This window comes from Nicotiana tomentosiformis, chromosome 9, assembly GCF_000390325.3.
Source record: "Nicotiana tomentosiformis chromosome 9, ASM39032v3, whole genome shotgun sequence".
NCBI classification, from domain to species: domain Eukaryota; kingdom Viridiplantae; phylum Streptophyta; class Magnoliopsida; order Solanales; family Solanaceae; genus Nicotiana; species Nicotiana tomentosiformis.
In genome coordinates this window covers 31129882-31154124 of record NC_090820.1, presented here as the reverse complement: position 1 = coordinate 31154124, position 24243 = coordinate 31129882, and the positions used below count along the sequence as shown (strand labels likewise).

Below are 24243 nucleotides of genomic sequence, written 5' to 3'. Positions count from 1 at the left end.
CTGCTACCTATGTTGCTCGGGCACTCCAAAAATGTCAGTGCGTGCATGTCGGATCCTCCAAAAAATAGTGCATTTTTTGAGGACCCGACACGAGTACGACAGTAGTTTTGGAGAGTCCGCACAATATAATCTGCCACCATAATGTCCTGCTGTTATAAAGGATCATAGAGCAGTTGAAGTGAAACTGATAAACTAGACTGCTCATATTGTACAAACGGGTATGGAAATGCTAAGCTCAGAGTAGATATTAATCGCAGTAGTTTTATACACAAAGTATTCAATTCCATTGTTGTAAGAAAGACTTCAAGCTTTTCCTTTCGGTTGCAATAAACATCTAATATCCCACAAAACCACTAAAACTTTGGGCAATATAGCACAAGTTGGAATAATACATTCTTGATAATTTGCAGTAGCATATGCGGATCAGTGTCCAATTCTCAGCCAAGCCCATGTCTGACCACAACCAGTTTACAACTCAAAGTCGCTCCTTCGCCAGACTGCCAAAGAATTAAAAAAAAAGTCTCCTTAACCCGTAGCAGGAGCAGCATGGTACAAAAGCAATGTTAAAATATCTGCTGTTTTGTTAGTGCAAGCTCAGAAGAGGCCATCAATTTTTTTCTCTTCAACTGAACTAGCTCAATCAAACTTCTGCTTGATGGTCTGTGTACACAATTTGGGAAAGAGAGGAAAAAGTTATATCTTGAAAGAAACACAAAAGGGACAAGTAAAAACAAGGTAGAAAATGGTGCCACTCTTAATTGTAGCCATGTAACTTGTTGCCTGGCGTGGTATCCTCTTTCTACTGAGTATTTCCTGCTGTTTCAGTCGCTGCTGGAACCTGGCAAAGTGAGCCTGGAGGCTGACCATACTTGCTGCTTTGCGAGATAGCATAAAACTCAGTTGTGTCACATAATTGTTGATTAGACTACCAGGTTGATCAACTTCAGCTAACAGTTTCATTTCCTAATCACAAAAGGTAAAATACGTTAATCATCTCAAGCACATAGCTAACAGTCCCTGTTTTAGCTTTCCCAGGTCTAAAACATCTTTTTTGATTGGTTTTGTTAATAGGTAACTCAAGAGGGCATAATAGAACATTCATAAAGTATTAACTATCTCCTCTGAAAATATCACCACTAGACAAAGAGAGAAGAAAAAGTTAAACGAGAATTTGAAAATATGGACATTCAAGATCATTGTTGAAGAATCTCTGAATTTCTAGGTGCGACAAGTAGAACTAACAAGGAGAACTAATAAGTGACGAATTCTCCTACTACCATCTTCTTTATATGAATTAGTAAAGCATAGCACAAAACATGGGAAGTTTGTAGTAAGACTAAGAAAAATGGGCGAGAAAGGATTTTAACATTTCAAGCAAGCACGGAATTCATATAGACATGGGTGTGTTGTTTCACAGATAAAAGCATCAAAACTCTTAGCTGAATGGGTATTGCATCTAAGGGAATTTCCAAAGGAGATTCACGAATTAAGATGCAGTTGGCATTTGGCAACTGCTATGCATGTTACATAAATCAAGGAAATTTCCTGGCAATGCACCTCCTAGGTTTTGCGAGGTAAAGGTAAGAAAGGTGGAGATACTTTCTGCACCTTGTCTTCTGTATCAGCTGAACTTTGCAAGTATGGCTTTGAGTACATTTTCTGACCACCATAGATATTCTTCACCTCAAACTCATCCCTTCCCAGACCACCAGAATTTGCCCCACTTTCCTCCGGCCCCGGGAAGGCATGATTTGAAGCAAAACTAGAGGTTGCCGAGCTCATTAGAGGGATTGTAAGATGTGCTTTCTCTCTCCTTATCTCTTCTACTTCTGATTCTTTTGATTCTTGAGCTTGCTCACTAGCATTTTCTGCCTCCACAGAAGCAGCCAGAGTTGGTGCTGAAGAAGGTTCCTTCATCGTAGGGATCTGATCCTTTTTTGAGTTTCCGCTTTTAGATAGACTTTTAACACTGTTGATCTAATGTCAATAGGTTGTAATGCATAATAAAAGAAAATAAAATATTCAACTCATACGATAATAGCTACTCCCTCCGTTCCAATTTATGTGAACCTGTTTGACTGGGCACGTAGTTTAAGAAAAAATGAAGACTTTTGGAATTTGTGGTCCTAAACAATTCAAAAAGGGGCCCAGGGTATTGTGTGGTTATAAAAGCTTCTAATTAAGGGTAGAATTGTAAGTTTAAGTAAAATTATTTCCAAATTTAGAAAGGGGTCATTCTTTTTGGAACGGATCAAAAAGGAAATAGGTTCACATAAACTGGAACGGAGGGAGTATATACTTGTCCGCAAGGGTAGCTCATGTTGGTGCTTCACCTAACCGAGGACATGACTAGCAATAGGAAGGTGTGGAGGTCAAAGATTAAGGTGGTGGGTTGACTGGTAGTCGTGAGTTTCTCCTAGGTTTACCAGTAGTACTAGTAATATCCTTGTTGTTGGTTGAAAGATACTTTCTTCTAGTTTGTTATTATATCTAGTACTTAGCAACCATGTCCATTGTGTTTGAAAATTGCTACTGGAAATTGTTGCTCCCTGATTGTTATTATTTGATGCTACTTTTTCTTCCCTTTTACTGGAAATTGTTGCTCCCTGATTGTTACTATATGATACTACTTTTTCTTTCCTTTTTCCTTATCGTCTTATGTCTCCTCTCTTTCTTTCTTCCCCCTCTTTCTTCTTCTTCTTCCCTTTTCTTCCTTTCTACCTTTTCTTGAGCCGAGGGTCTATCAGAAACAACCTCTCCACCTCTCCAGGTAGGGGTAAGGTCTGCGTACAACCTCACCTGTGGGATTATATTGGGTATGTTGTTGTTGTATATATTAATGTATTGAGTGTGTGTTCACATGATCCAGTATTAGGAGAAATGCAGGAAATCATAACAGTTCTTGAGTTGCCAACAAAGGAGTCACGAAGCACCTCAGTAAGTTTGCTCCCACGGAATGGAATATGAATCTGGTCATTGTCAAGAGCGCGAATACACTCTTTAAGAGCCAACAAGCTCTTGTTAATTTCTGCTCCCTCAATCCTGGAAAGAAATGAAAATGTAGGTCTCAATATATCGGCATCAAGGCCTATAGAAGTGCAAGTGATTTCTTCTTCTTTTTTTGGCGTGTGTGTGTGGTGGTGGTGGTGGTTTTGGGGGGGGGGGTTAGGAAAGTCAAACAAGGTTTTTGCCTGTTTGAAACTTTGAGCTTGTTTGACCTTAGAACTAGAACCTAAAAATGTACATGAAAACTTCATTTCTAGAGTTTGGAATGAAACTGGGATTAAAAAATTGTACGTAGACATGAAATTTTGAATGAAAATTTTAGCAAAAGTACTGTACTGTTTCAGGTCAATACTTAAAAGTATCAAACTTCATGGCATCCTTCCTTACTAGCAGCAATGGAATAACACAGAAGTGTTCTTCGTGACATCAACTTTTATTGCTTCCACACACAGAAGGAAATGCCGAGCAGCCAGATGGGCATACCATGAGAACTCACCTTGTTTGTTTATCATATCAGTCGTGTCCGCACCTCTCTCACTTCCAGCAAGGTCGATAAAAGAAATCTTTCCGATCACTTTGCCACTCTTAGAATCATTTCCATCATTATTTTGCCTGGAGTCCTTCACCTCATTGTGCTTCTTGACCGCTAGCTGTAATATTGCATGTGATCTTGATGATTCCTCATTTGCACCAGTGGAGCCTGTACTTCTAGCAGTGTTTCCCTTCTCAATATACTCTTTCGCAATCTGCACATCTAAAATTTCAAATTCTTGGAGTCCAACAATGCAAACCTGTTGTCGCCCATCTTCCCTCATACAAAATTTCCTGCATAAAAGTAATGGAGTAATTTGGCAAAACATTGATAAGAGACAAAATTGAGACATGAAGCTATTAATTCATGAAAGAAAGTAGGAGAAGATTTCACATTTATCTACAAGTTGGATAAATAAAATAAATGCAATATGTGCACTCGACTGTAACATTATGATCTTAGTTTCTGTTATCTCATATGGTGTGAAAACAAAGTAAGAGATACCACCGCTCTCAGGACTCCATATTGTATAACCGAGACCTACTGGAAGGCTCTAGGTTAGAAAACGAAGTGCACAAAAATTGAATCTAAAGTTTTCTGATTTGTGTCCCCCACATGGGGCATCTACTCAATAGTTACAGACACAATCACACACAAACATATATATATGTACGTATATACGTGCATACCCACGCATGTATGTTTTTGATAAGTAAATAGGTGGTGTATTGACATCCACATTAAAGGAGAACAGAAATAGATGTCCTATGTAGGATAAGAATACTAACTTTCTATCACCGAGAAGATCAAACAGTTTTCCACCATATATTTCAAAAAAGCTAAGCCACAATTTGAACGCCTGACTACGATAAATTGGCTGATGCAACAATCCCACAAGATCGTCTGCGGCTCTAAGAGGCAAAGGTTGCATTGTGTACGTCTTACCACATCCTGTACATAAATAATGAAACAAAAAGAAGATACGTATTTTTTCTGTCATCTAGCTTTTCCTCTCAAGGCGCACGATAGTGGTGATTACTAACGTACGCCCTAGCCGGAAATGGCTAGGGGCCGGGCAAAAAAGGTAACGCACAGAATTGAACTATCAAATGTGAAATTGACAAAGGTTAATCGACGACCCATGGGAATTGAGAACTCAGAGCAGGAGGATCTTAGAGGGGATGTGAATAACCTAATTTGCACCGCACCAGCAAAGATGGTAGCGGAGAAGATTACACCGCCCACTAAAGGGTCTTTGAGCACGAGCATGCTGAGTACTGATACGCCAAGGGATCATTTGCCACAGAAGGACGGTCCATGGCCTGCTCTACCTAGCTGCACTGAGAAGAACAAAACGCCACTCTCCGGCATATCGGCAGTGGAGGGAGTGAAAGATGTAAGCAAGGATACAATAGCATTTAGTTCAGAAAATCAAAATGGGAACCTAGTGGCAGAGACGAATAAGGCGCAAAGAAGACTGGACCTAGGGCATGATCCACCAACCAAGCTGCCATGAGTGAATTTGTTTGAAGGAAACAAATATGCTTCCAAAGGTATGAATCTGAGCTACATCGCCCCTACTATACGAGATGGTGTTAAAATCGTAGAATTAGAAAAAGAAGAAGTGGAAGAGGAAACTGAAAAATGGCGCAAGGCAATTGTCTTCTATGTGGTTGGGGACTCCCCTACAATTGGGGCTGTAGAGAGGTTCATAGCAAGTCAATGGGGAATTGCTGCAAAGCCAAGAGTCTACTACCATAACGATGGCTACTTCCTAATCCGATTCCACAGTATAGAGGACAGGGACAAGGCATTATATGCATCCCCCAACACTATAAACAACAGGCCGATAATAACAAGGGCATGGACAGCTGATTTCAACTTCCAGGATGAAGTACTGAATACTTTGCCAATATGGGTAAGATTTCCAAACTTACCTCTGAATTGCTGGGGGACGACATCCCTGAGTCGAATAGCAAGTAGTTTGGGAGTACCGCTGTATGCTGATGACTGTACTACCAGAGTGGATAGAATTTCTTATGCTCGGGTGTTAATTGAGATTGACATCACAAAAAAACTCCCTGAAAAGATCGATGTGAAGGATCCAAATGGTAGATGTTTTGAACAGGTAGTGACCTATGATTGGCGCCCTGAATATTGTAATGTTTGCCTACAATTGGGACACTCTTGCCAACAAAAGGAGAAACAAGAACAGGTCAAAGAGCAACCAAAGCAAGTGAGAAAGAATGCCCCTAAGCAGAGACAAGAATGGCACGCAAAAGGGGGAACACAGATTGCAAAGGCACAAAGCAATCCTGAGACAACTAAGATGGTTGAGATACCAACTATAGAGAACGAACCAACAAATGAAAATACAATAGAAAAGGAAGAAGGGTGGACAGAAGTGAGGGGGAAATCAGCAGGCAGGTCTCCAGTGAGCCATCAAACTGAAGGCATGCAGACCAAAAATGGTTTTGACCCTATAGCAACAGGTGATCCTATGCAATATGCTATAACCAAGCAGGGGATGGAAGCAGGGCAATGTAGCACAAGTAGAGGAGGGGAGACACAACACCTATTCATTCCAAGATGAAGTTAGTCACATGGAATGTAAGGGGGTTGAATAAGCTGTACAAGCAAAAGGAGATGAAGGAGTTTATAAAGGAAAATAATATAGCAATAATAGCTATAGTAGAACATAGAGTGACAGAATTAGTCGCAAAAAAGATCAAAAATAAAATAGCTCCGCAGTGGAACTGGTGCAACAACTATGGAACAGGAGATAGAGGAAGAATCTGGCTACTTTGGGATCCTAACAGGGACAGTTTCACAGTAGAAGTTACTCATGTACAACTCATTCATGGGCAGGTTTGCATATTGGATAGCAAGATGAGATTTAGCTTCACAGCTATCTATGGTCTGCATACAATTGGTGATAGGAGAAGTCTATGGCATGAACTAAGGCAAATTCAAAATGATCAAGCAGGACCATGGCTAGCAATGGGAGACTTTAATGCAGTGTTGAATATAGAGGATAGAATAAACGGCAATCAGATACAGGAATCTGAGGTTAAAGATTTTAAAGACTTTATGAATGATTGTCATATGGCAGAGTTGAGAAGTATAGGGGCAATGTACACATGGTCGAATAACTCAGTTAGCAGTAAGATAGACAGAGGAGTGGCAAATGCAGAATGGATGATCAAATATCCACACTTTGATATTATAATCATGGCGCCTTACTTTTCCGACCATAGTCCATTAGCAATTAGATTGGAGGACCAGCAGAAGAAAACATATAGACCATTTAGATTTTTCAATGTCATAGCAGAACATGAAGAATTCCAGCAAAAAGTAATAGAAGGGTGGACCAGCATGGATAAAGAGGGGAATATGCAGAGAGTATGGGACAAACTGAAAAGAGTGAAGCACAGACTGAAACAACTCAACAGTACTCACTATTCAGGAGTTGATGAGAAAATCAAAAACAGTAGACAACAACTATGGTCAGTCCAGGAGGAGTTGAGAATCAAGGGGATATCAGAGGAATTGAAAAAGGAAGAGAAATCAATTAGAGAGCAACTGGAGAAGTGGATCCTTATTGAAGAAAGTATAACAAAGCAGAAGTCTAGAAACCAATGGTTGCAATTGGGGGATGCAAATACGGCCTACTTCTTTGCCTCTGTGAAGAATAGACTATCCCAAAATAAAATCAGAAATTTGATGGATGATAATGGTGTGTTGCTGCAGAGTGAAAAGGCAATTCAAGAAGAGATAATAGGGTTCTATAAACGACTATTGGGCTCAACAGCTGACTCTATACCTGCAATAAACCCCATTGAAATGAAAAATGGACCTTGTCTGAACAGAGAGATGCAGCTGAAACTGATAGCACCAGTGTCAAGAATGGAAGTGATGAATGCTCTGAAAGATATAGATGACCAGAAAGCGCCAGGCTGTGATGGTTTCAATGCGTTTTTCTTCAAGAAAGCATGGAACATTATAGGGAATGAGGTAATTGATGCTGTCCTGTCCTTCAATAGAAAGACCATGCATCTGCCTATCAATTGCACTACAGTTACATTAATACCAAAAGTTAAGAACCCCTCCACTATCAAGCAATTTAGGCCATATCATGCTGTACAATTTTGTATAAACTGAGATCCAAAATTCTTACAAAGAGACTGCAAGGAGTAATGGATGCTATAATAGACCAAAGCCAATCAACTTTTGTTCCTAGCAGAATTATATCAAACAACATTATTATTAGCCATGAATTGGTCAGGGGTTATGGAAGGAAAGGAGTGTCCCCACGATGTATGATCAAAGTAGACATGCAAAAGGCTTATGACTCCTTGGAATGGCCCTACTTGGAACAAATCCTACATGCTCAGAACTTCCCAAAGTTGTTTATAGAATGGATCATGATATGTATTACAATTGTCTCTTATTCAGTTATCATTAATGGGACACCAAGCTGCCCATTTCAAGCCAAGAAGGGCCTAAGGCAGGGGGATCCATTATCCCCATTCCTCTTTGTTATTGCCATGGAGTACCTCAATAGAAAACTCAAGACACTACAAAACTACCCAGATTTTAATTTTCATCCGAAATGCTCAAAGCTGTAGCTTATTCAACTATGTTTTGCAGATGATTTACTTCTCTTCTGCAGGGGAGATGGAATCTCAGTTCAATTGCTCATGAACGGTTTTAATGAATTCTCACAATGCTCAGGACTGATAGCAAACAGAGACAAAAGCTCCATTTATTTTGGAGGGGTAAGCAGGGAGGTGCAAGAGGAAATTCTAACAACACTGGGGTTTACAAAAGGGGAGTTACCTATTAGGTACTTGGGGGTCCCTCTGAGCTCCAAAAGACTATCCCTAGTACAATGCCAGCCACATATAGAGAAGATGTTGGGAAGGATAACTTCATGGACCACAAAATACTTGTCCTATGCCGGAAGACTCCAACTGATCAAGAATGTACTATTCTCAGTCCAAGTGTTTTGGTCCCAAATCTTTGTGCTACCTAAGAAAGTTGTGAAGCTGATAGAGGCAACATGCAGAAGCTTTCTCTGGACTGGCGCAACAGAGATATCAAAGAGAGCATTGTTGGCTTGGGAAAAGGTTTGTTGGCCCAGAACAACAGGGGTTTTTAATGTGATACACATTGAAACTTGGAACAAGGCAGCAATAATTAAACTTCTGTGGAACCTATGTACCAAAAAAGATAAACTGTGGGTAAGGTGGGTCCATATATACTACGGGAAGGGGAAGAACATCTGGGAGGTTCAAGTGAAGCAAGCATCCTGGGTACTACTTAAAATACTTAAAGCCAAGGCATACATGGAAAGGGCAGGAATGGAGGTAACAGAGTTGATGAGCCAGCACTTCTTCTCTATTAAAAAAATGTACCATAAGATGAGAGGGGAGTTCCCAAAGGTGTCATGGAGGAGACTAACTTGCAACAACTATGCTGTTCCTAGGTGGAGTTTTATAATGAATTTGGCGATCCAAGGGAAGTTTCACACGAAAGATAAGGTAGCAGGATGGGGCAAAGCAGTAGACCAAAAATGTGAGTTGTGTAATGAGGAAAATGAACCATTCCACACTTAGTTTTTGAGTGTAGGATGTCAAAAGAAATCTGGGGGAGACTACTGAAATGGCAGGGATTCCAAAGGTCGGTATTGAAGTGGGATGAGGAGATTGAATGGACAGTCCGAGAAATAAATGGATAGAAAGCCATTGCGGAGGTCTACAGAATGACTCTCGCAGGATGTGTCTACTACATATGGCTTGAGAGGAATACGAGATTGTTCCAGGACAAGAAGAAGACTGTTGATGGGATCCTTCGGCTGATAGTACAAGACATATTTTATCGAGGAAACAAGAAGTCAAAAGTAGCAAACAGATTAAAAGAATTGGATTCATATCCATAGGCAGCGAAGTAGAAGATAGATAGATAGGGAGTACCTAGCAGTTGGGGCACTATGCTCAGCTCGCGGGTGTAGTTTGTCTGCTTTTGTAGTTTTGAAACTCTGTACATAACATTACTTGGTAATAAAATTCTTTATTTACCAAAAAAAAAAAGAAGATACGTGAATTTGAAGATAACCAACTAAGGAGATTCTCGAGAGTAACCATGGGTGTAACGGAAACCAAACCAACTAGCAATGACAAATATAAATTCAACAGTTATAGGCTTATAGCAACTTCCATTAATAGACACTCATAAAGAGAAAAACCAATTTATACAACAATATACAATGGCTTAGGGTCAATCATGTGTCCACTCCTGACAATGGAAGAAGGAAGTGGGAGCTGCAACTGTCCCATGACTGCATATCATACTATGATGCTTTCAATGACCATCCGAATATAGAAATATCAAAGATAGAAAGCCAAGAATTATCCCTTCAACTCCAGAAGGAAAACATTCCAAAGTGATTAAAAGAATTTAACCTCGTACATTCAATAACTCATTTAATGAGCACCTTTTGACCAAGCAGATTAAACAAGACCTGACCTCAAGTATATCTCGCACTTTAGTCACACGAGTCAAGAATTTAAAGGTCCATTTCGCAAATTTGCATGGGCCAGACAAAAAAGAATAGATGAATGAGATCACAACATAACTGGAAGTTGGAAAATCTCAATACACTTTTTAAAGATCTCCTCTGCCAAGCTTGTTCCCCTTCTACAAATTCTCCCAAACTTAAATAGCAAACACAGAAACATTATAGAACAAAACGAGCAGCAATAATCTAGAGGCGGGGAGATAATTCAGCACCCTATATTAACTATCAGAAAAAAATAAACGAGTACCCTATATTAAAAACTGAAACAAACATGTGAAGGAATATAGACAGACCTGTCTGGCCATAAGCAAAACATGTTGCTTTTGTGCGCTGAAAGATGATAGGAATAATTGGTTGTACAGTAGCTCGATAAACCTGCAAAATATTGCTTAAGGCACAGCCATGATAGGAAACTGGAAACCAACACATTAAGCTGGAAATGCTTTACATATGAAAGAACAAAAGAATGAGATAGTAGAGGAAAGCGATGATAAAATACCACTCCTTGCAAAATAAAAAGCTAAAGGTAGTTCAAATCATTTTTGACATAATCTCCGGACAAACACATAAATCAGTTGTCTTTGTGATTAGTATTTTCATTTGTAAGATGAAACAATACCTCATCATTTGTAACATGTTCATCTAGGACAAAATCAAAACAGAACTCATGCTTCTCCACATAAGCAGTCAAGTCCATCTTCCATAACGAAACCAAAACTCAGTTCTTCAAAGACATGAAAAAGGTCAAAATAAGCGACTGTAAAGCTTTATCAGCCTCCACATTGTATGATGCAGAAGTAAACAATTTGTAACTACAAATGACAAACCTTAAGCTTAGGTTCATGAACAGTGAGAGAAGCATTGTCAGATACAGTGACAACATCATCCTCTTTCCGAGCAATCTCCTTGTTTAAAGGCCTTTTACGCACCTGCCCACACACCATTGTCAACTATGGAGAATTTTAAAGAGGAAAAGACTTGCCATATCATCTCAGCAACCATGTAATTCATGCGACAAGGGTAAGAACAACACTCAAAATTAGAAAGAGTGGTAAAAGAATCTGTAGTATTGCCAGATACTACCTACATCCCAAAATATATGTTAGTTTGTCATTATTAATTGTAAAATATTTGAGTTGATTTTATTCTGAGTTTGGTAGAGAAGTATTGAGAATAATGGTATGAATGTGTACAAGTAAAGTGGTTAAAATGGTCTTAGTCTATAGTAGTTTGAGTTGTCAAAAGAACACATTTTCTTTTAAGGAAGGAGGTACATGAATTCATGGTACATGCAAAACTGACATACCACTACTTTAATCTTTGCCACATTGTTTTCCCTCGCATTGTTTTGTTTTTCAAATGGCAGAAATCCAGTTGCAGCATCTGTGTTTGGCGATGTTTTTTGGTGCTGATTGGTAGGATCATCAAAGTCGCCATCAAAGGCTTTGTTTACTGCCGGCATAAAAGGTGATGGCTCAAATGGTTCAGAAATAACATGCTATAATGAAAATAAAGCAAACATTAGTACTCAACAAATTCCCTCTATGCAACAAGAAATGAACTCAGACATAACTATAGACACATCTTATGTTCTTCGCTTTCCCAATTGGACCACAATGTACTAATTAGAACAAACGATGATGTGATTCTAAGTAAGAGAGTAATGGCTATATAAGAAAGTATCAGCAGCATCACAACCTTTTTAAATTCTGGAAAGTTTCAATCTTTAATGAGCACAATGGTGACTAAATCCATTGTCATCTTCGATTAAAACTCTGTAATATCGCCAAATTTTCATGACATTTGCCATGACATAATATCCATTATAACAAATTTGTGGTTCATGACATTTGCCATGACATAATATCCATTATAACAAATTTGTGGATCATGACATTTGCCATGACATAATATCCATTATTAGGCTAAGGATTTCTTGCTATAAATAGAGGAGTTTCTCCTCATTTGTAGACACACCAACAAGACTTGTCTTCAATTCTTGTTTCTTCCTTTCTTCCTTTATTAAGAGTGTTTTGTATGAGAGTTAGTGTTGGAAAGCACTTGTATGAACCCTTTCTTTGGAGTGATCTTGTGAGGTTATTCTCTTAGGGTATTTGGGATTAATTAGAGTGTTTACTCTAATTTTGTACTCTCTTTTGTACTCTTATTGTTATAGTAAATTGCTCCTCTCCGCTTGTGAAGAGAATGAACAAGATATTTTTCCCGTGCTTCTCACCTGGTATCAGAGCAATCGTGAGAGATTTATCGCCGTGCATAAATTCCAGCGACTCCGGGAAGAGAAATCAGTCAACTGAAAGTCTTTTTCCGGCAAACACAGGTCTGCCGCATGTAAAAAGTCACTACTCGTCAGTGTTGTGCAAAAACCAACACTACCAGGAAGTAGATCAAAGCTCGGCGACCAACCCATAAAAAATTCTCCGGCAGAAAAGGACGCACGCGCCCTCACGCGCCGCCGGAAGAATTTCTCCGGCGAAGCTCCGACGTCTATGCGCCGGCGCGTGAGGCAATTTCCAGCCAGAATTTGGGAAAACTTCTTCAGGGCAGTGTCTTCTCCTTGCAAATCCGAGCATACCCATCTAATTTAAATCAAATTTCGACCACTTTTATATTTTTCCGGCGTGAACAATTAATTCCCAGAAATTTTTTGCTTTTTCCGGCGCAACATTATAATGGCATTCGTATCAGAAGCCTTTAACTCACAATCCGTTGGATGCAATTCATTGAATCCAATCCAGATGGTTTCTTTACTGGATTATATTGAGTTCCTTCAGTACAAAGCATGTAAACAGACATCTTCAGGGATAACTTCCGTTGTTTAAACAGATAGTAGCGTGACTTGTGTCTCCCAATCTTCAATCTCTGAGTCTTGGGTCATTGATTCAGGTGCATCTGATCATATTTCCAGTAAGAAATCTCTTTTCACTACTATTTCATATTCTCAATCTCTTTCAACAGTCACAATGGCCAACGGATCTCAAACCATGGCAACTGGAAAGGTCAAGCAAGTCCACTTCCTTCCTTACCTTTAGATTCAGTTCTTTATATTCCCGGTAGTCCTTTTAATCTCATAGCCGTTAGTCGTTTAGCCAAATCACTTAAATGCTCTGTTTTATTTCTTGATGACCTTGTTTTTATACGGGAACGCAGTACAGGGCGGATCATTGGAACCAGTCGTGAATCAGATGGACTTTATTACCTTATCCTTGCAAAAACACATGGACTCACATCTTGTCTTCCTTCAACAACTTGTCCTATTACCGATTCACCAGATTTATTATATAAACGATTGGGACATCCTAGTTTGTCAAAATTTCAGAAAATGGTACCTGGTTTATCTCACTTGTCCACTCTAGAGTGTGAGTCATGTTAGCTTGGTAAGCATACCCGCTCCCATTTCCCTCGGCGTCTTGATAATCGAGCAGAGTCACCTTTTACTTTAGTCCATTCAGATGTTTGGGGTCCTAGTCGGGTGAGTTCTACCTTGGAATTCGCCACTTTTTCAGTTTCATTAATGATTATTCCAGGTGCACTTGGATATTTTTGATGAAAAATCGATCTGAGTTGTTTTCTATTTTCCAGACCTTCCACACTGAAATTCAAAATCAATTTAGGGTTTTTATCCGCACATTTCGTAGTGATAATACCCTAGAGTATTTGTCTTCCCCATTTTAGTAGTTTATGAACTCTCATGGGATTATTCATCAAACATCTTGTCTGTACACGTCTCAACAAAATGGGGTAGCCTGCTCGTACCCTACTCATACAATCTCATATTCCGTTGCGTTTTGGGGGGATGCAATTTTTACATCTTGCTATCTTATTAATCATATGCCATCTTCAGCTATCCAGATTCAAGTTCCATTCTCTGTCCTGTTTTCCCACTTACCTGTGTTCTCTCTTCCACCCCGTGTCTTTAGAAGCACGTGTTTTGTTCATAATCTTACTCCAGGAAAAGATAAGTTAGCTCCTCGTGCTCTTAAGTGCGTATTTCTGGGTTACTCGAGAACGCAAAAGGGGTATCGATGCTATTCTCCTGACCTCCAGCGGTACCTTATGTCCGCTGATGTTACCCTCTTTGAAACCCAATCGTACTTCACAGGTCCAGGTAATCACTTAGATATTTTTGAGGTGCTACCGGTTTCATCTTTTGGAGATTCAGTCACTATCTCCCATTCATCTTCCTCTCCAACTCCAGCTCCACCACCCACAGCTCCAGTTGCAGCTCCACCACCTATAGATATAGTTCCACCACCTAGTCTAGTTCAACCTTCTGCAGCCCCACCACTCTTGACTTATCATCGTCGTCCACGTCCAGCATCAGGCCCAGGTGATTCGCGTCATGCATCAGATTCTGCACCTACTGCGGATTTGTCTCCTCTTAGTCAACCAATTACACTCCGCAAAGGTGTACGATCCACACTTAATCCTAATCCCCATTATGTCAGTTTAAGTTATCATCGCCTGTCATCACCTTATTCTGCTTTTATATCATCTTTGTCCACTATTTCTATCCCTAAGTCTACAGGTGAGACACTATCTCATCCAGGATGGCGACAAGCTATGATTGACGAGATGTCTGCTTTACATGTGAGTGGCACTTGGGAGCTTGTTCCTTTTCCTTCAGATAAGTCTACTGTTGGTTGTCGTTGGGTTAATGCAGTCAAAGTCGGCCCGGATGGCCAGGTTGATCGGCTTAAGGCTCGTCTTGTTGCAAAAGGATACACTCAGATTTTTGGGCTTGATTATAGTGACACTTTCTCTCCCGTAGCTAAAGTAGCATCTGTTCGTCTCTTTTTGTCCATGACTGTTGTACGTCATTTGCCTATTTATCAGTTAGACATTAATAATGCTTTTCTCCACGGTGATCTTGAGGAAGAAGTTTATATGGAGCAACCACATGGTTTTGTTGCTCAGGGGGAGTCTAGTGGTCTTGTATGCCGATTGCGCAAGTCACTATATGGTTTGAAACAGTCCCCTCGAGCTTGGTTTGGTAAGTTCAACACAGTTATTCAGGAGCTCGGCATGACTTGTAGTGAAGCTGATCACTCTGTGTTTTATCGGCGTTCTGCTCCTAATCTATGCATTAATCTGGTAGTTTATGTTGATGATATTGTTATTACTGGCAATGATCAGGGTGATATTACTAATCTGAAGTAACATCTCTTTCAGCACTTCCAGACTACGGATCTGGGCAGATTGAAGTATTTTCTAGGTATTGAGGTCGCTCAGTCTGACTCAGGTATTGTTATTTCACAGCGGAAGTATGCCTTAGACATTCTTGAGGAGACTGGAATGATGGGCTGCAGACCTGTTGACACTCCTATGGATCCGAATACTAAGCTTTTGCCTGGACAGAGGGAACCTCTTAGAGATCCTACGATATATAAGAGGTTAGTTGGCAAATTGAATTACCTCACAGTGACTAGACCTAACATTTCTTTTTCGGTGAGTGTTGTAAGTTAGTTTATGGATTCTCCCTGTGATAGTCACTGGGATGCAGTTGTTCGCATTCTTCGGTATATAAAGTCAGCTCCAGGCAAAGGATTACTATTCGAGGATCGAGGCCACGAGCAGATTGTTGGGTACACAGATGTTGATTGGGCAGGATCACCTTCTGATAGACGTTCTTCGTCTGGATATTGTGTTCTAGTAGGAGGTAATTTGGTCTCTTAGAAGAGCAAGAAACAAAATGTAGTTGCTCGATCTGGCACCGAAGCTGAATATCGGGCCATGGCTATGGCAACGTGTGAGCTAGTTTGGGTCAAACAGTGCTCAAGAAGTTGAAATTCGGAGAAATCAGCAAGATGGAACTAGTGTGTAATAATCAAGTTGCTCTTTATATAGTGTCAAATCCGGTGTTCCATGAGAGGACTAAACACATTGAGATCGACTGTCACTTTGTCAGAGAAAAGATACTCTCGGGGGATATTATTACAAAGTTTGTGAAGTCGAATGATCAGCTAGCCGATATTTTCACTAAGTCTCTTATTGATTCTCGTATTAGTTACATCTGTAACAAGCTCGGTACATTTGATTTATATGTACCGGCTTGAGGGGGGAGTATTAAGTAGTTAGTCATGTATAGTGTCCCACATCGGGAAGTAGATACCTATTATTATGTAATCACTGTATATAAATAGGGCATTATGAAAAGATTTTTCTCCCGTGCTTTCTCACAACTATTAGACAGAGAACTCGCCATTTTACTGTTAAGTAGCACCCCGAATAATCGACTGAAAGCTGTAGCAAAACAATCAACTATTTATTTGAAATGAACCCATACTTAGTAACCCTATTATCTATATCCTTCTTCCTTTTTCCTCTCCTTTTTTGGCAAGGGGAGGGGGTGTAAGGGTAGGTAAAATGGGAATGGTCTTGGAAAGAGTGTGTGTTTAACAGAAGTCCCCAGCTGAACAATGTGTTTTTCTTTTTGATAAGCTTAAACAATGTTAATTCTTATAATAGAAGTGCCAAGGTAGACTATTTTCATACCTCAGATAAGAGCTCTGTATCATCCATAGAATGCAGATCCAAAAGTCCAGCCCCAAAGTCTCCTTTGAACTCAGGAGAATTAAAACCATCCAATGCTCCAATCCATGCAGAACTCTGAGTAGTTGGAGTATACGGCTCGGAAGCAGATTCACCATTGAAGTTGAGGTTTCTCATTAACTTGAAAAGCCTTTGCTTCTCCTCCATAGATTGAGTTCCATATCCCTTTAAACAATCCCAAGCTTCACCATTACTAACAAACTCAATGATAAACATCCAGACAAACTAAGAATGCCATGATAAGGTTACATGGTCATATTCAAATGAAAGAGAACAAGGAGTGCAAGGGAAAGGATAAATGTATGTGATAAACTCCTAAATACAGTGAATGGTGTTTACAACGATGCAATACTCCTTCTTGGAGTAAATAAAACAACTACGAAATTACTTAAACCCTATTGTCCAGGAATGTGGAAAGAAAGTCTATGATTGTATTCTCACTAAACACAGTGGTAGGTAGTGTTTTTAAAGCGAAAAGCATAAGAAAGCAACGTGAATGGGTTTGAAGCGAAAAGCGTGAAGTAAAGCGTACAAGTTACGGGAAATTTTAAAACTACCAAACACATAAATCTAACACAATAATAATCAAATTAAAATAAAATACTGCTAATTTCAGCATCCAATATACAATTATGCTGATACTTGTAACCCCTCCGAGTTGTGATTCAAAGAACTGGCCTCTTCTCCTTGGGCTTAGTCTAAGTATCATTGTTTGAAGTGATAATGTTGGCTTCACGTTGCTTCATCACTTCAAACTATCAACCGATGGTTTTTAATAACACTATTGGTAGGAGAGGTAAACCAACTAGAAGGACCTTTGGGACCAGAGCAGACAGAAGAACAGTAACATCCCTCAGTGCCAAACTCTATGAATCCTCAATATCCATTTACACCAAAAAGCTAGGATAAAATCAAACTATGAATCGCGCCATGACAGCATAACCCGCATTGCCTGGGTGTGGGTGATCATACAGAGCAGTAGCCTCCGCATTGCTCTGCTGCACCTGACCACCCATGTGGCGCTGCTGCAATCGCCTTTGAGGAGCCAACTTTAATATCTTCTATTCAATACTTCTACAACACCTCAAAGAAACAAAAACAGAAAAAAGTAAAACTTCAAAACACTTGAGTGTTTCCAATTACATCCTCTAACCTCCCTCCCCCCCCCAAAAAAAAAAGAAAAGAAAAGAAAAAGAAACAACATAACAACTAGTACTACATTTAATCTCAAACTAGTTGGAGTAAGCTACTAATGATCATCCGTGTCAATTCTGCTCCATTTGGATCATTTCATTTCTAATGTGAAAACCAAAAGATAATAATAATAAAAATTGGTAGATCATTATTCAAGAACTAATCTTTGGATACATATAATGCATGTAAAAATCAACAAAACCACAAAAAGTAAGATTAGAAAATAAAATTAAACACATAGAATCATAAACATTCAACGAAAAGTGCAATACCTGCAGAATAAGAATTGAATTTTGGATTGGATTATCCAAAAGCAGATTTGAGAGAAAATGGATAGAACCTTAGAAAGGAAAAGAGCCTAAATTCTCGGATTGGATTGAGAGAACACGGGATTTTACGTTAATCTGAAGGTTTTTTGATCATATAATTTTTCTAGAGCATGTTTGAATTAGCTTATTGTAAATTGCTCATAACATTGCTAAAACTACTTTTAAGTGTTAGAAATTGATTTTTTAAATAAACATTTACTTGTTTGGATAAACATGCTGAAATTAATAATAAACAGTTGATGTGTTTAGTAAAAAAATACTGATAAATTATTTTTTTATTAAAATGACTAAAATATACTTAAAAACTATACAAAAGATTATAAATTAAAAAGTTTCTTTGTAAAGAAAAAGATGAACAATGAATATGTAATGAAAAGAAAGTTAGAAAATTTATTTTGGAAAAAATATTTTGTGAATTAGAAAATATTATTAAGAATAAACTAGTAAAAACCTTGTTCAAACTAAAAATGCTTATAAGCTAAAAAAAATTATAAGTTGGGATTCACCAGCTTATTACTTATGGCTTATTTTAGCTTATAAGCACTTCACTTATAAACACTTTGAGTATTTATCAAAAGCATAGATAAACCAAAAGATGCTTATAAGCCAGTTTGACCAGCTTATAAGCTTAGCCAAACACCCTCTGTATCTCTACCTTTATGAACATAGAAATTATATCTATCTGTTTTGTATAATTATGTATTTAATGTGGTTCTGTTTATAAATATAAAAATTGACTGTTGTTAATGTTTTTCTTTTCTTCAAAAGTATTAAGCGGCTAAATTTGGTGGAGCTTAAAAGTGACTAAAATGCCCCTGGATTGGAAAGGAAAATAGATATATTTGCATTTTGTTTTATTATATAAAGTAAACTTTAAGGTTACTCTTTGAAGAGTTTGAAATATACTCGCTGTCTAAGACGGTGATTAGTGCTCTTTAATCACCTATAAGTCCCGCCCTGCATAGCTCTTTTAATCCGCATCCACCTGCTCCGAACTACACCCGCATCCACCCGCACCGCACCGCAACCTTTTTAGTTATGTGAAAAATGAGTACTTAAACTCATGGGAAATTTACTCACTTGCTTAAAAAAAATTTGTTAAGCAATCTTAGAGCCACATTCACCTCATCAAATTGCATTCACACAATTTCTTTTTTGGACAACTTTCTTTTTCCTTTTTTTTTTTCTTGTAGCTGACAGATTCAAACGAAGTAGTTGACGAAGAGATGGATCCGATCATGAAGCTTATCACTTCATTTCTTTTTGTATCTTCATTTTAATTTATAATTTTAAATTTTTGTATTATTCTTCATTGATATTTGTTATTTTCATGGATATTATGGAAAGAAGTTGAATGCCATCAGACGACTTTATAAATATATGAACCCAATTATCTTTTTTCTGAAAAGCCGTTTTGTTCAGAATATTAAAATGTAATTTACAAATATTAGAAATAATAAAAGAAATATGTGTCATAAGCTAATTGTAAAATTTTCTTTATAAATGCCCGAATAATTTTGCGTTAATTGATGAACGATATCTTTATAATTTTGCAAAAAAAGAGTATTTAAACTCACACCCGCAAAAAAATATTTTTCTTTTAGTTTAACCGGCCCCGCCCCGCCTCGCACCCGCATATGTATAAAACCGCACCCCCGCATATGTCTAAACCCGCACCGCCCGGCACCGCCCCATTGCCATTCTTTAATAAAGCATCCAAAGTATATGTTTATATTTACATCTATCACCTACTATAGTTTTTGTGCATTTTAAAATATACTAAGGTGAATATCTATTTTAAAATGAGACTCTGATGAGATTTAAACACAAGATTTTGATTTTCAAAGCTTATATCTTAACCTATTAACTATTATATCACAGCGTGTCGAAAGTTTATTTAGGTGGCACAGGGCGATAAAGTATATATATATTATAAATGATGCTTAAATAAAGGTAATTTATTTCGTCAATAATATAATTTTTAATATCATAGCATTTTTGGTTATAAGTGAACATGATATATATATGTGTCTAATTGTACGTAAAGAAAGGCTACCCATGCCGTTAATCAAAATAGTTCACTAAAACATACAGGTAGAGAAAGTCGAGATTAAAAATAATAGCGAAATGTTTCTTTTTGTCGTGCTTTTGATGATGAAATTTAATTGTTTTTCTTAGCGGTATTACCTGAATACTTTGTTTAAAGAACTCTACTGTTATCTCTTCCGATTGTTTGACTTCCAAAAAAATATCTAGAAGAATTATTTAAAAAGAAAATAAAAGATTCTGCCGTCTAAATTTGAGAGGGAGAGAGCAAGCGAAATATAGCATTAAAGACTCTGATTGACATGGCCAACTTTTTGAAATGAACTAGCACTTGAATTAGGAAATTTTGAGTTTGAGAAAAGAAGTTAAAAGAATTGGATCGTTCCATTAGTAGTAACTAGTTAGCTTCATATATTACCACACCCTTCAACAAATTGTGTAAGTTGAAACATCTCTTGATTGAATGCAGTTATGGGTAAGATATGTAATCATATTTCTTAATTAACAAGGCCTTCAGAGTCTTTTACGTGAAAAAGAATTCAAAAGGCTAAAAAATTAGACTATGGTTATATAATCGTTACTAGGTTACGAGTTGTAGGTTAAGAAATTAATAAAATTATAAGTGACTTTGTACAAAATGACTCTTATTTCCCACAAAAAAGAAGAAGGAAACATTACTAAGATTAGCGCTCTTGCATTTGTCATGTACTCAGTGGCGGAGCCACATTGAAGCAAGGGTGTCAAGCGACACTCCTTTGCCGCCGGAAAATTACACTATTTTGCTAGGTAATTTTTTTATTTTATGTATATTTACTATACATTGATTCCCCTTGATTTTTCGATGTATCTAATTATTTATATTTTGACATCCCTTGATGAAAATTCTGGATCCGCCACTTATATTCTTTGTTAACAATATCGGTTAATCTTGGCTAACCCCTCTTCACTTCATTTTCTTTTGCCTGAGACTTTTGATCCAATTTACCAAAAATGACCTCATTTTTTTTAAAAAAAAGTATTGAATATATAGTTTCAAAACATTTAAGAAGCCAAGTGAAAGTGTCCTCGAGTACTTTATTGTTAAGTGAAAGACGATAAACAATTTAATTATTCTCAATATATGAATAATAAATTAAACTACGTAAAATCCATTACCTTTTATAGTTTGCCACTCAAAGATTACTGAAGAAGAAAAATATCCATCTTTAGCATAACATTAGGTTTTCTAGGTAGTTAAACTACTTGACAAGAACATTAATTAAATTAATTCTAAAAGAGAAACTCTTTCGCATAATTATATCTGGCAAAACAACCAGACCAAGCATCTTCCTTAACAACCTCCGTTCAGTTATGGATTAAAGAACCAACTGTCAAATAATGTCCACTAAAATTAGTGGTCAAATCATGTTTTACGGGCCATAGTTAGAAAAAAGAATAGCTATAAAATCCCCATAATATTATCACTATTCTTTCCATCCAATTACACACAAAGTTTTTGGTCTTTGTAGAAAAAAGCTTTGAATTGTTTGGATTGGTTTTCAAACAATTCAAAGCTTTTGGTCTTCTGTAGCAATTCATCAGACACAAATGGCAGGAAAACAAGCCATGATTTTTGCCCTAGATGACACTGACCACAGCTTCTATGCCCTAGAATGGACTCTTGATCATTTCTTTGTCACAGATTCCCTTTTTAAGCTCGTCATTGTTCACGTAAAAACTACTCCAACTTCTGTTATAGGTCTTGCTGGCCCAGGTACTAACCATACAATTTGATTGCTTTGTCGTGTTTATGGTTCAATCTTTAGGTTTTCACCCATTATATTTTTTAAATTGTGAGTTCTAATAGTTTTTCACTTATATATTTATATTTTATGTTGAAAACGTTGGGTTCGGTTAATCCGTTACTTATAAATGCTCCATTTGTTAATTTCATCGAGGGGATTCAAAAATATGTTGTCTTCTATATATATTGGGGATTCAACAATTGACATATATACACTTTTTTTTAACGTGTATACACATTAAAATTTCCAGCCAAAGGGGATTCGGATGAACTTCTTCAATAAATATAGCTCTGACACTATTTATGACGATTACAAAGGCGGATCTAGGATTTCTAGTACATGGGTGCACTACTAAAAAAAATGATGAAAAAATATATTAGGTAAAAATTGATCCCCATTCCTTTTGGTAATTAATTCAACATTCAACCAAGTGCATCATTTAACTTTCTTGGAGTATGAGTGCCAACTGTTAATATTATACAAATTTTAGAAAATATATACATAAAAAATCTAATTTTACGGAGAGATCATGAGTTCACGTGCTCCATAATTTTGCCTATAAATCCGCCTATGATGAATAATCCTCTTGGATCCGAAAAATACAAGAGATCTAATGCATATATATAGCCGACCTTAACTAGTTTGAGATTGAGATATAACTGATTGATCGATTCTTTAATGTGGTACGTAGGAACAAGCGACGTGCTCATGCTCGTAGAAACCGATATTAAAAAGACAGCTCAAAGAGTTTGTGAGAAGGCAAAACAATTATGCAATGCTAAAGGGGTGACTGATGTTGAATTTGATGTTGTCGAAGGAGATGCTAGAAATGTGCTGTGTGATGCTGTTGACAAGCACCACGCCTCTGTCTTGGTCATGGGCAGCCATGGCTATGGAGCTTTCAAAAGGTAAAATAAATAATCCTATAGTAGATCTCATAATCATTTTAGAGTTTACGTACACTAAAAGAAACATGAATATATTAGCGTTAGATGAATTCTGTCGTTAAAAAACATATTTTCTTCGCTAAACTAATCATATTAGCGATGGATGATTTAGCGACAGACTAATGACGAATTTTATAGCTAATGCTTATTTTTTCTTAGTGTTATATTTTATTTTATTTTATAACGAGAGTGTTGATTGGCAATTTATACTTTAAATTTTTAACAGGGCTGTTTTGGGAAGCGTAAGTGACTATTGCTCTCACCATGCTCGTTGCTCAGTGATGATTGTGAAGAAGCCAAAGACAAAGAATTGAAAATGTTGAACAATAAAAGCATAAAGGAAAATATATATTGGAGGGAGATTAGACCAAAACCTTCTCAAGAAATATTAATTTAGAGAAAGAGGACATACATCCAAACCTCTAAATATACTTAAAAAAATCAATAGAACTATATGTAGCTAGCATATATGCTTGAAAAAAAAATCATATCTTGCTGGCTTCATGAATTTAGTAGTTAGCAATAGGTATGCCTCTTGGTCTTTTTTTCTTTCTCCTTTTTCCTTTTTTCTTGCACCACATTCATGGTGTTTTTTTTATTGGATTGAATGTTTTTTATTTTTAAATTAATTAATGGAAATGAAATCCTGCATTCGCAATTATATGGGTTGCCTTTCTCCACATTTTCGTATGTTATATTCCTCTCAATCTTTAACACTTGTTATCCTTAAATCATGTGAGGTATCACATTAGAATTGAAGAAAAGAAACAGGAAAAGAAGAGAAAGTGTGTGTGAGAGAGATGAATCACCAATGAAAAGGAGAAACAGAAAAGATTTTTTCATCATGATTAATTGGTACGATTTAGAATATATATATATATATATATATATATATATATATATATATATATATATATATATATATATATATAAATATAATTTTCGATACTTTGCAGGCGATGTTATTACTAACTAGAAATTACGAACAAAAATTATCTGAAAAAAATCGATTATGATCTTATTAATGTACTATAAACATGTACTTTTAAAATGTTGACCTTGAGAACATTGTCAGCCCCTTTCAAGCCAGCTTTATCAAAGGAAGACGCGAAAGTGATAATGCTATTATCATTTAGGAAATTTTTTCTCAATTCAAAAAGATGAGAGGTAGTAAAGCCAACATGATCTTGAAACTAGATCTTCAAAAAGCCTTCGATAGGCTTGAATGGTCTTTCATCCATCGAACTCTCATTTT

The 24243-nt window shown here is 37.3% G+C and overlaps 2 protein-coding genes across 2 annotated transcripts; one reads left to right on the top strand and one right to left on the bottom strand.

The window, feature by feature from the left end:
- Positions 1 to 221: 221 nt before the first annotated feature.
- On the bottom strand, positions 222 to 18317 carry LOC104094506 (kinesin-like protein KIN-13A). Its single transcript, XM_070184627.1, has 12 exons — positions 18223 to 18317; positions 17606 to 17762; positions 16632 to 16913; positions 11425 to 11616; positions 10946 to 11047; positions 10738 to 10815; positions 10412 to 10493; positions 4327 to 4489; positions 3499 to 3831; positions 2814 to 3042; positions 1600 to 1977; positions 222 to 963 (listed from the first exon to the last, which is right to left on the bottom strand). The coding sequence occupies exons 2-12, from the start codon at positions 17702 to 17704 to the stop codon at positions 694 to 696; spliced, it is 2208 nt and encodes a 735-aa protein (XP_070040728.1). The 5' UTR covers positions 17705 to 17762; positions 18223 to 18317; the 3' UTR covers positions 222 to 693.
- A 3408-nt stretch (positions 18318 to 21725) lies between these two features.
- LOC104094504 (universal stress protein PHOS34-like) lies at positions 21726 to 23649 on the top strand. Its single transcript, XM_009600454.4, has 3 exons — positions 21726 to 22010; positions 22733 to 22949; positions 23215 to 23649. Exons 1-3 carry the CDS (start codon positions 21845 to 21847, stop codon positions 23300 to 23302), a joined length of 471 nt encoding a protein of 156 aa, XP_009598749.1. The 5' UTR covers positions 21726 to 21844; the 3' UTR covers positions 23303 to 23649.
- The last annotated feature ends 594 nt before the right edge of the window (positions 23650 to 24243 follow it).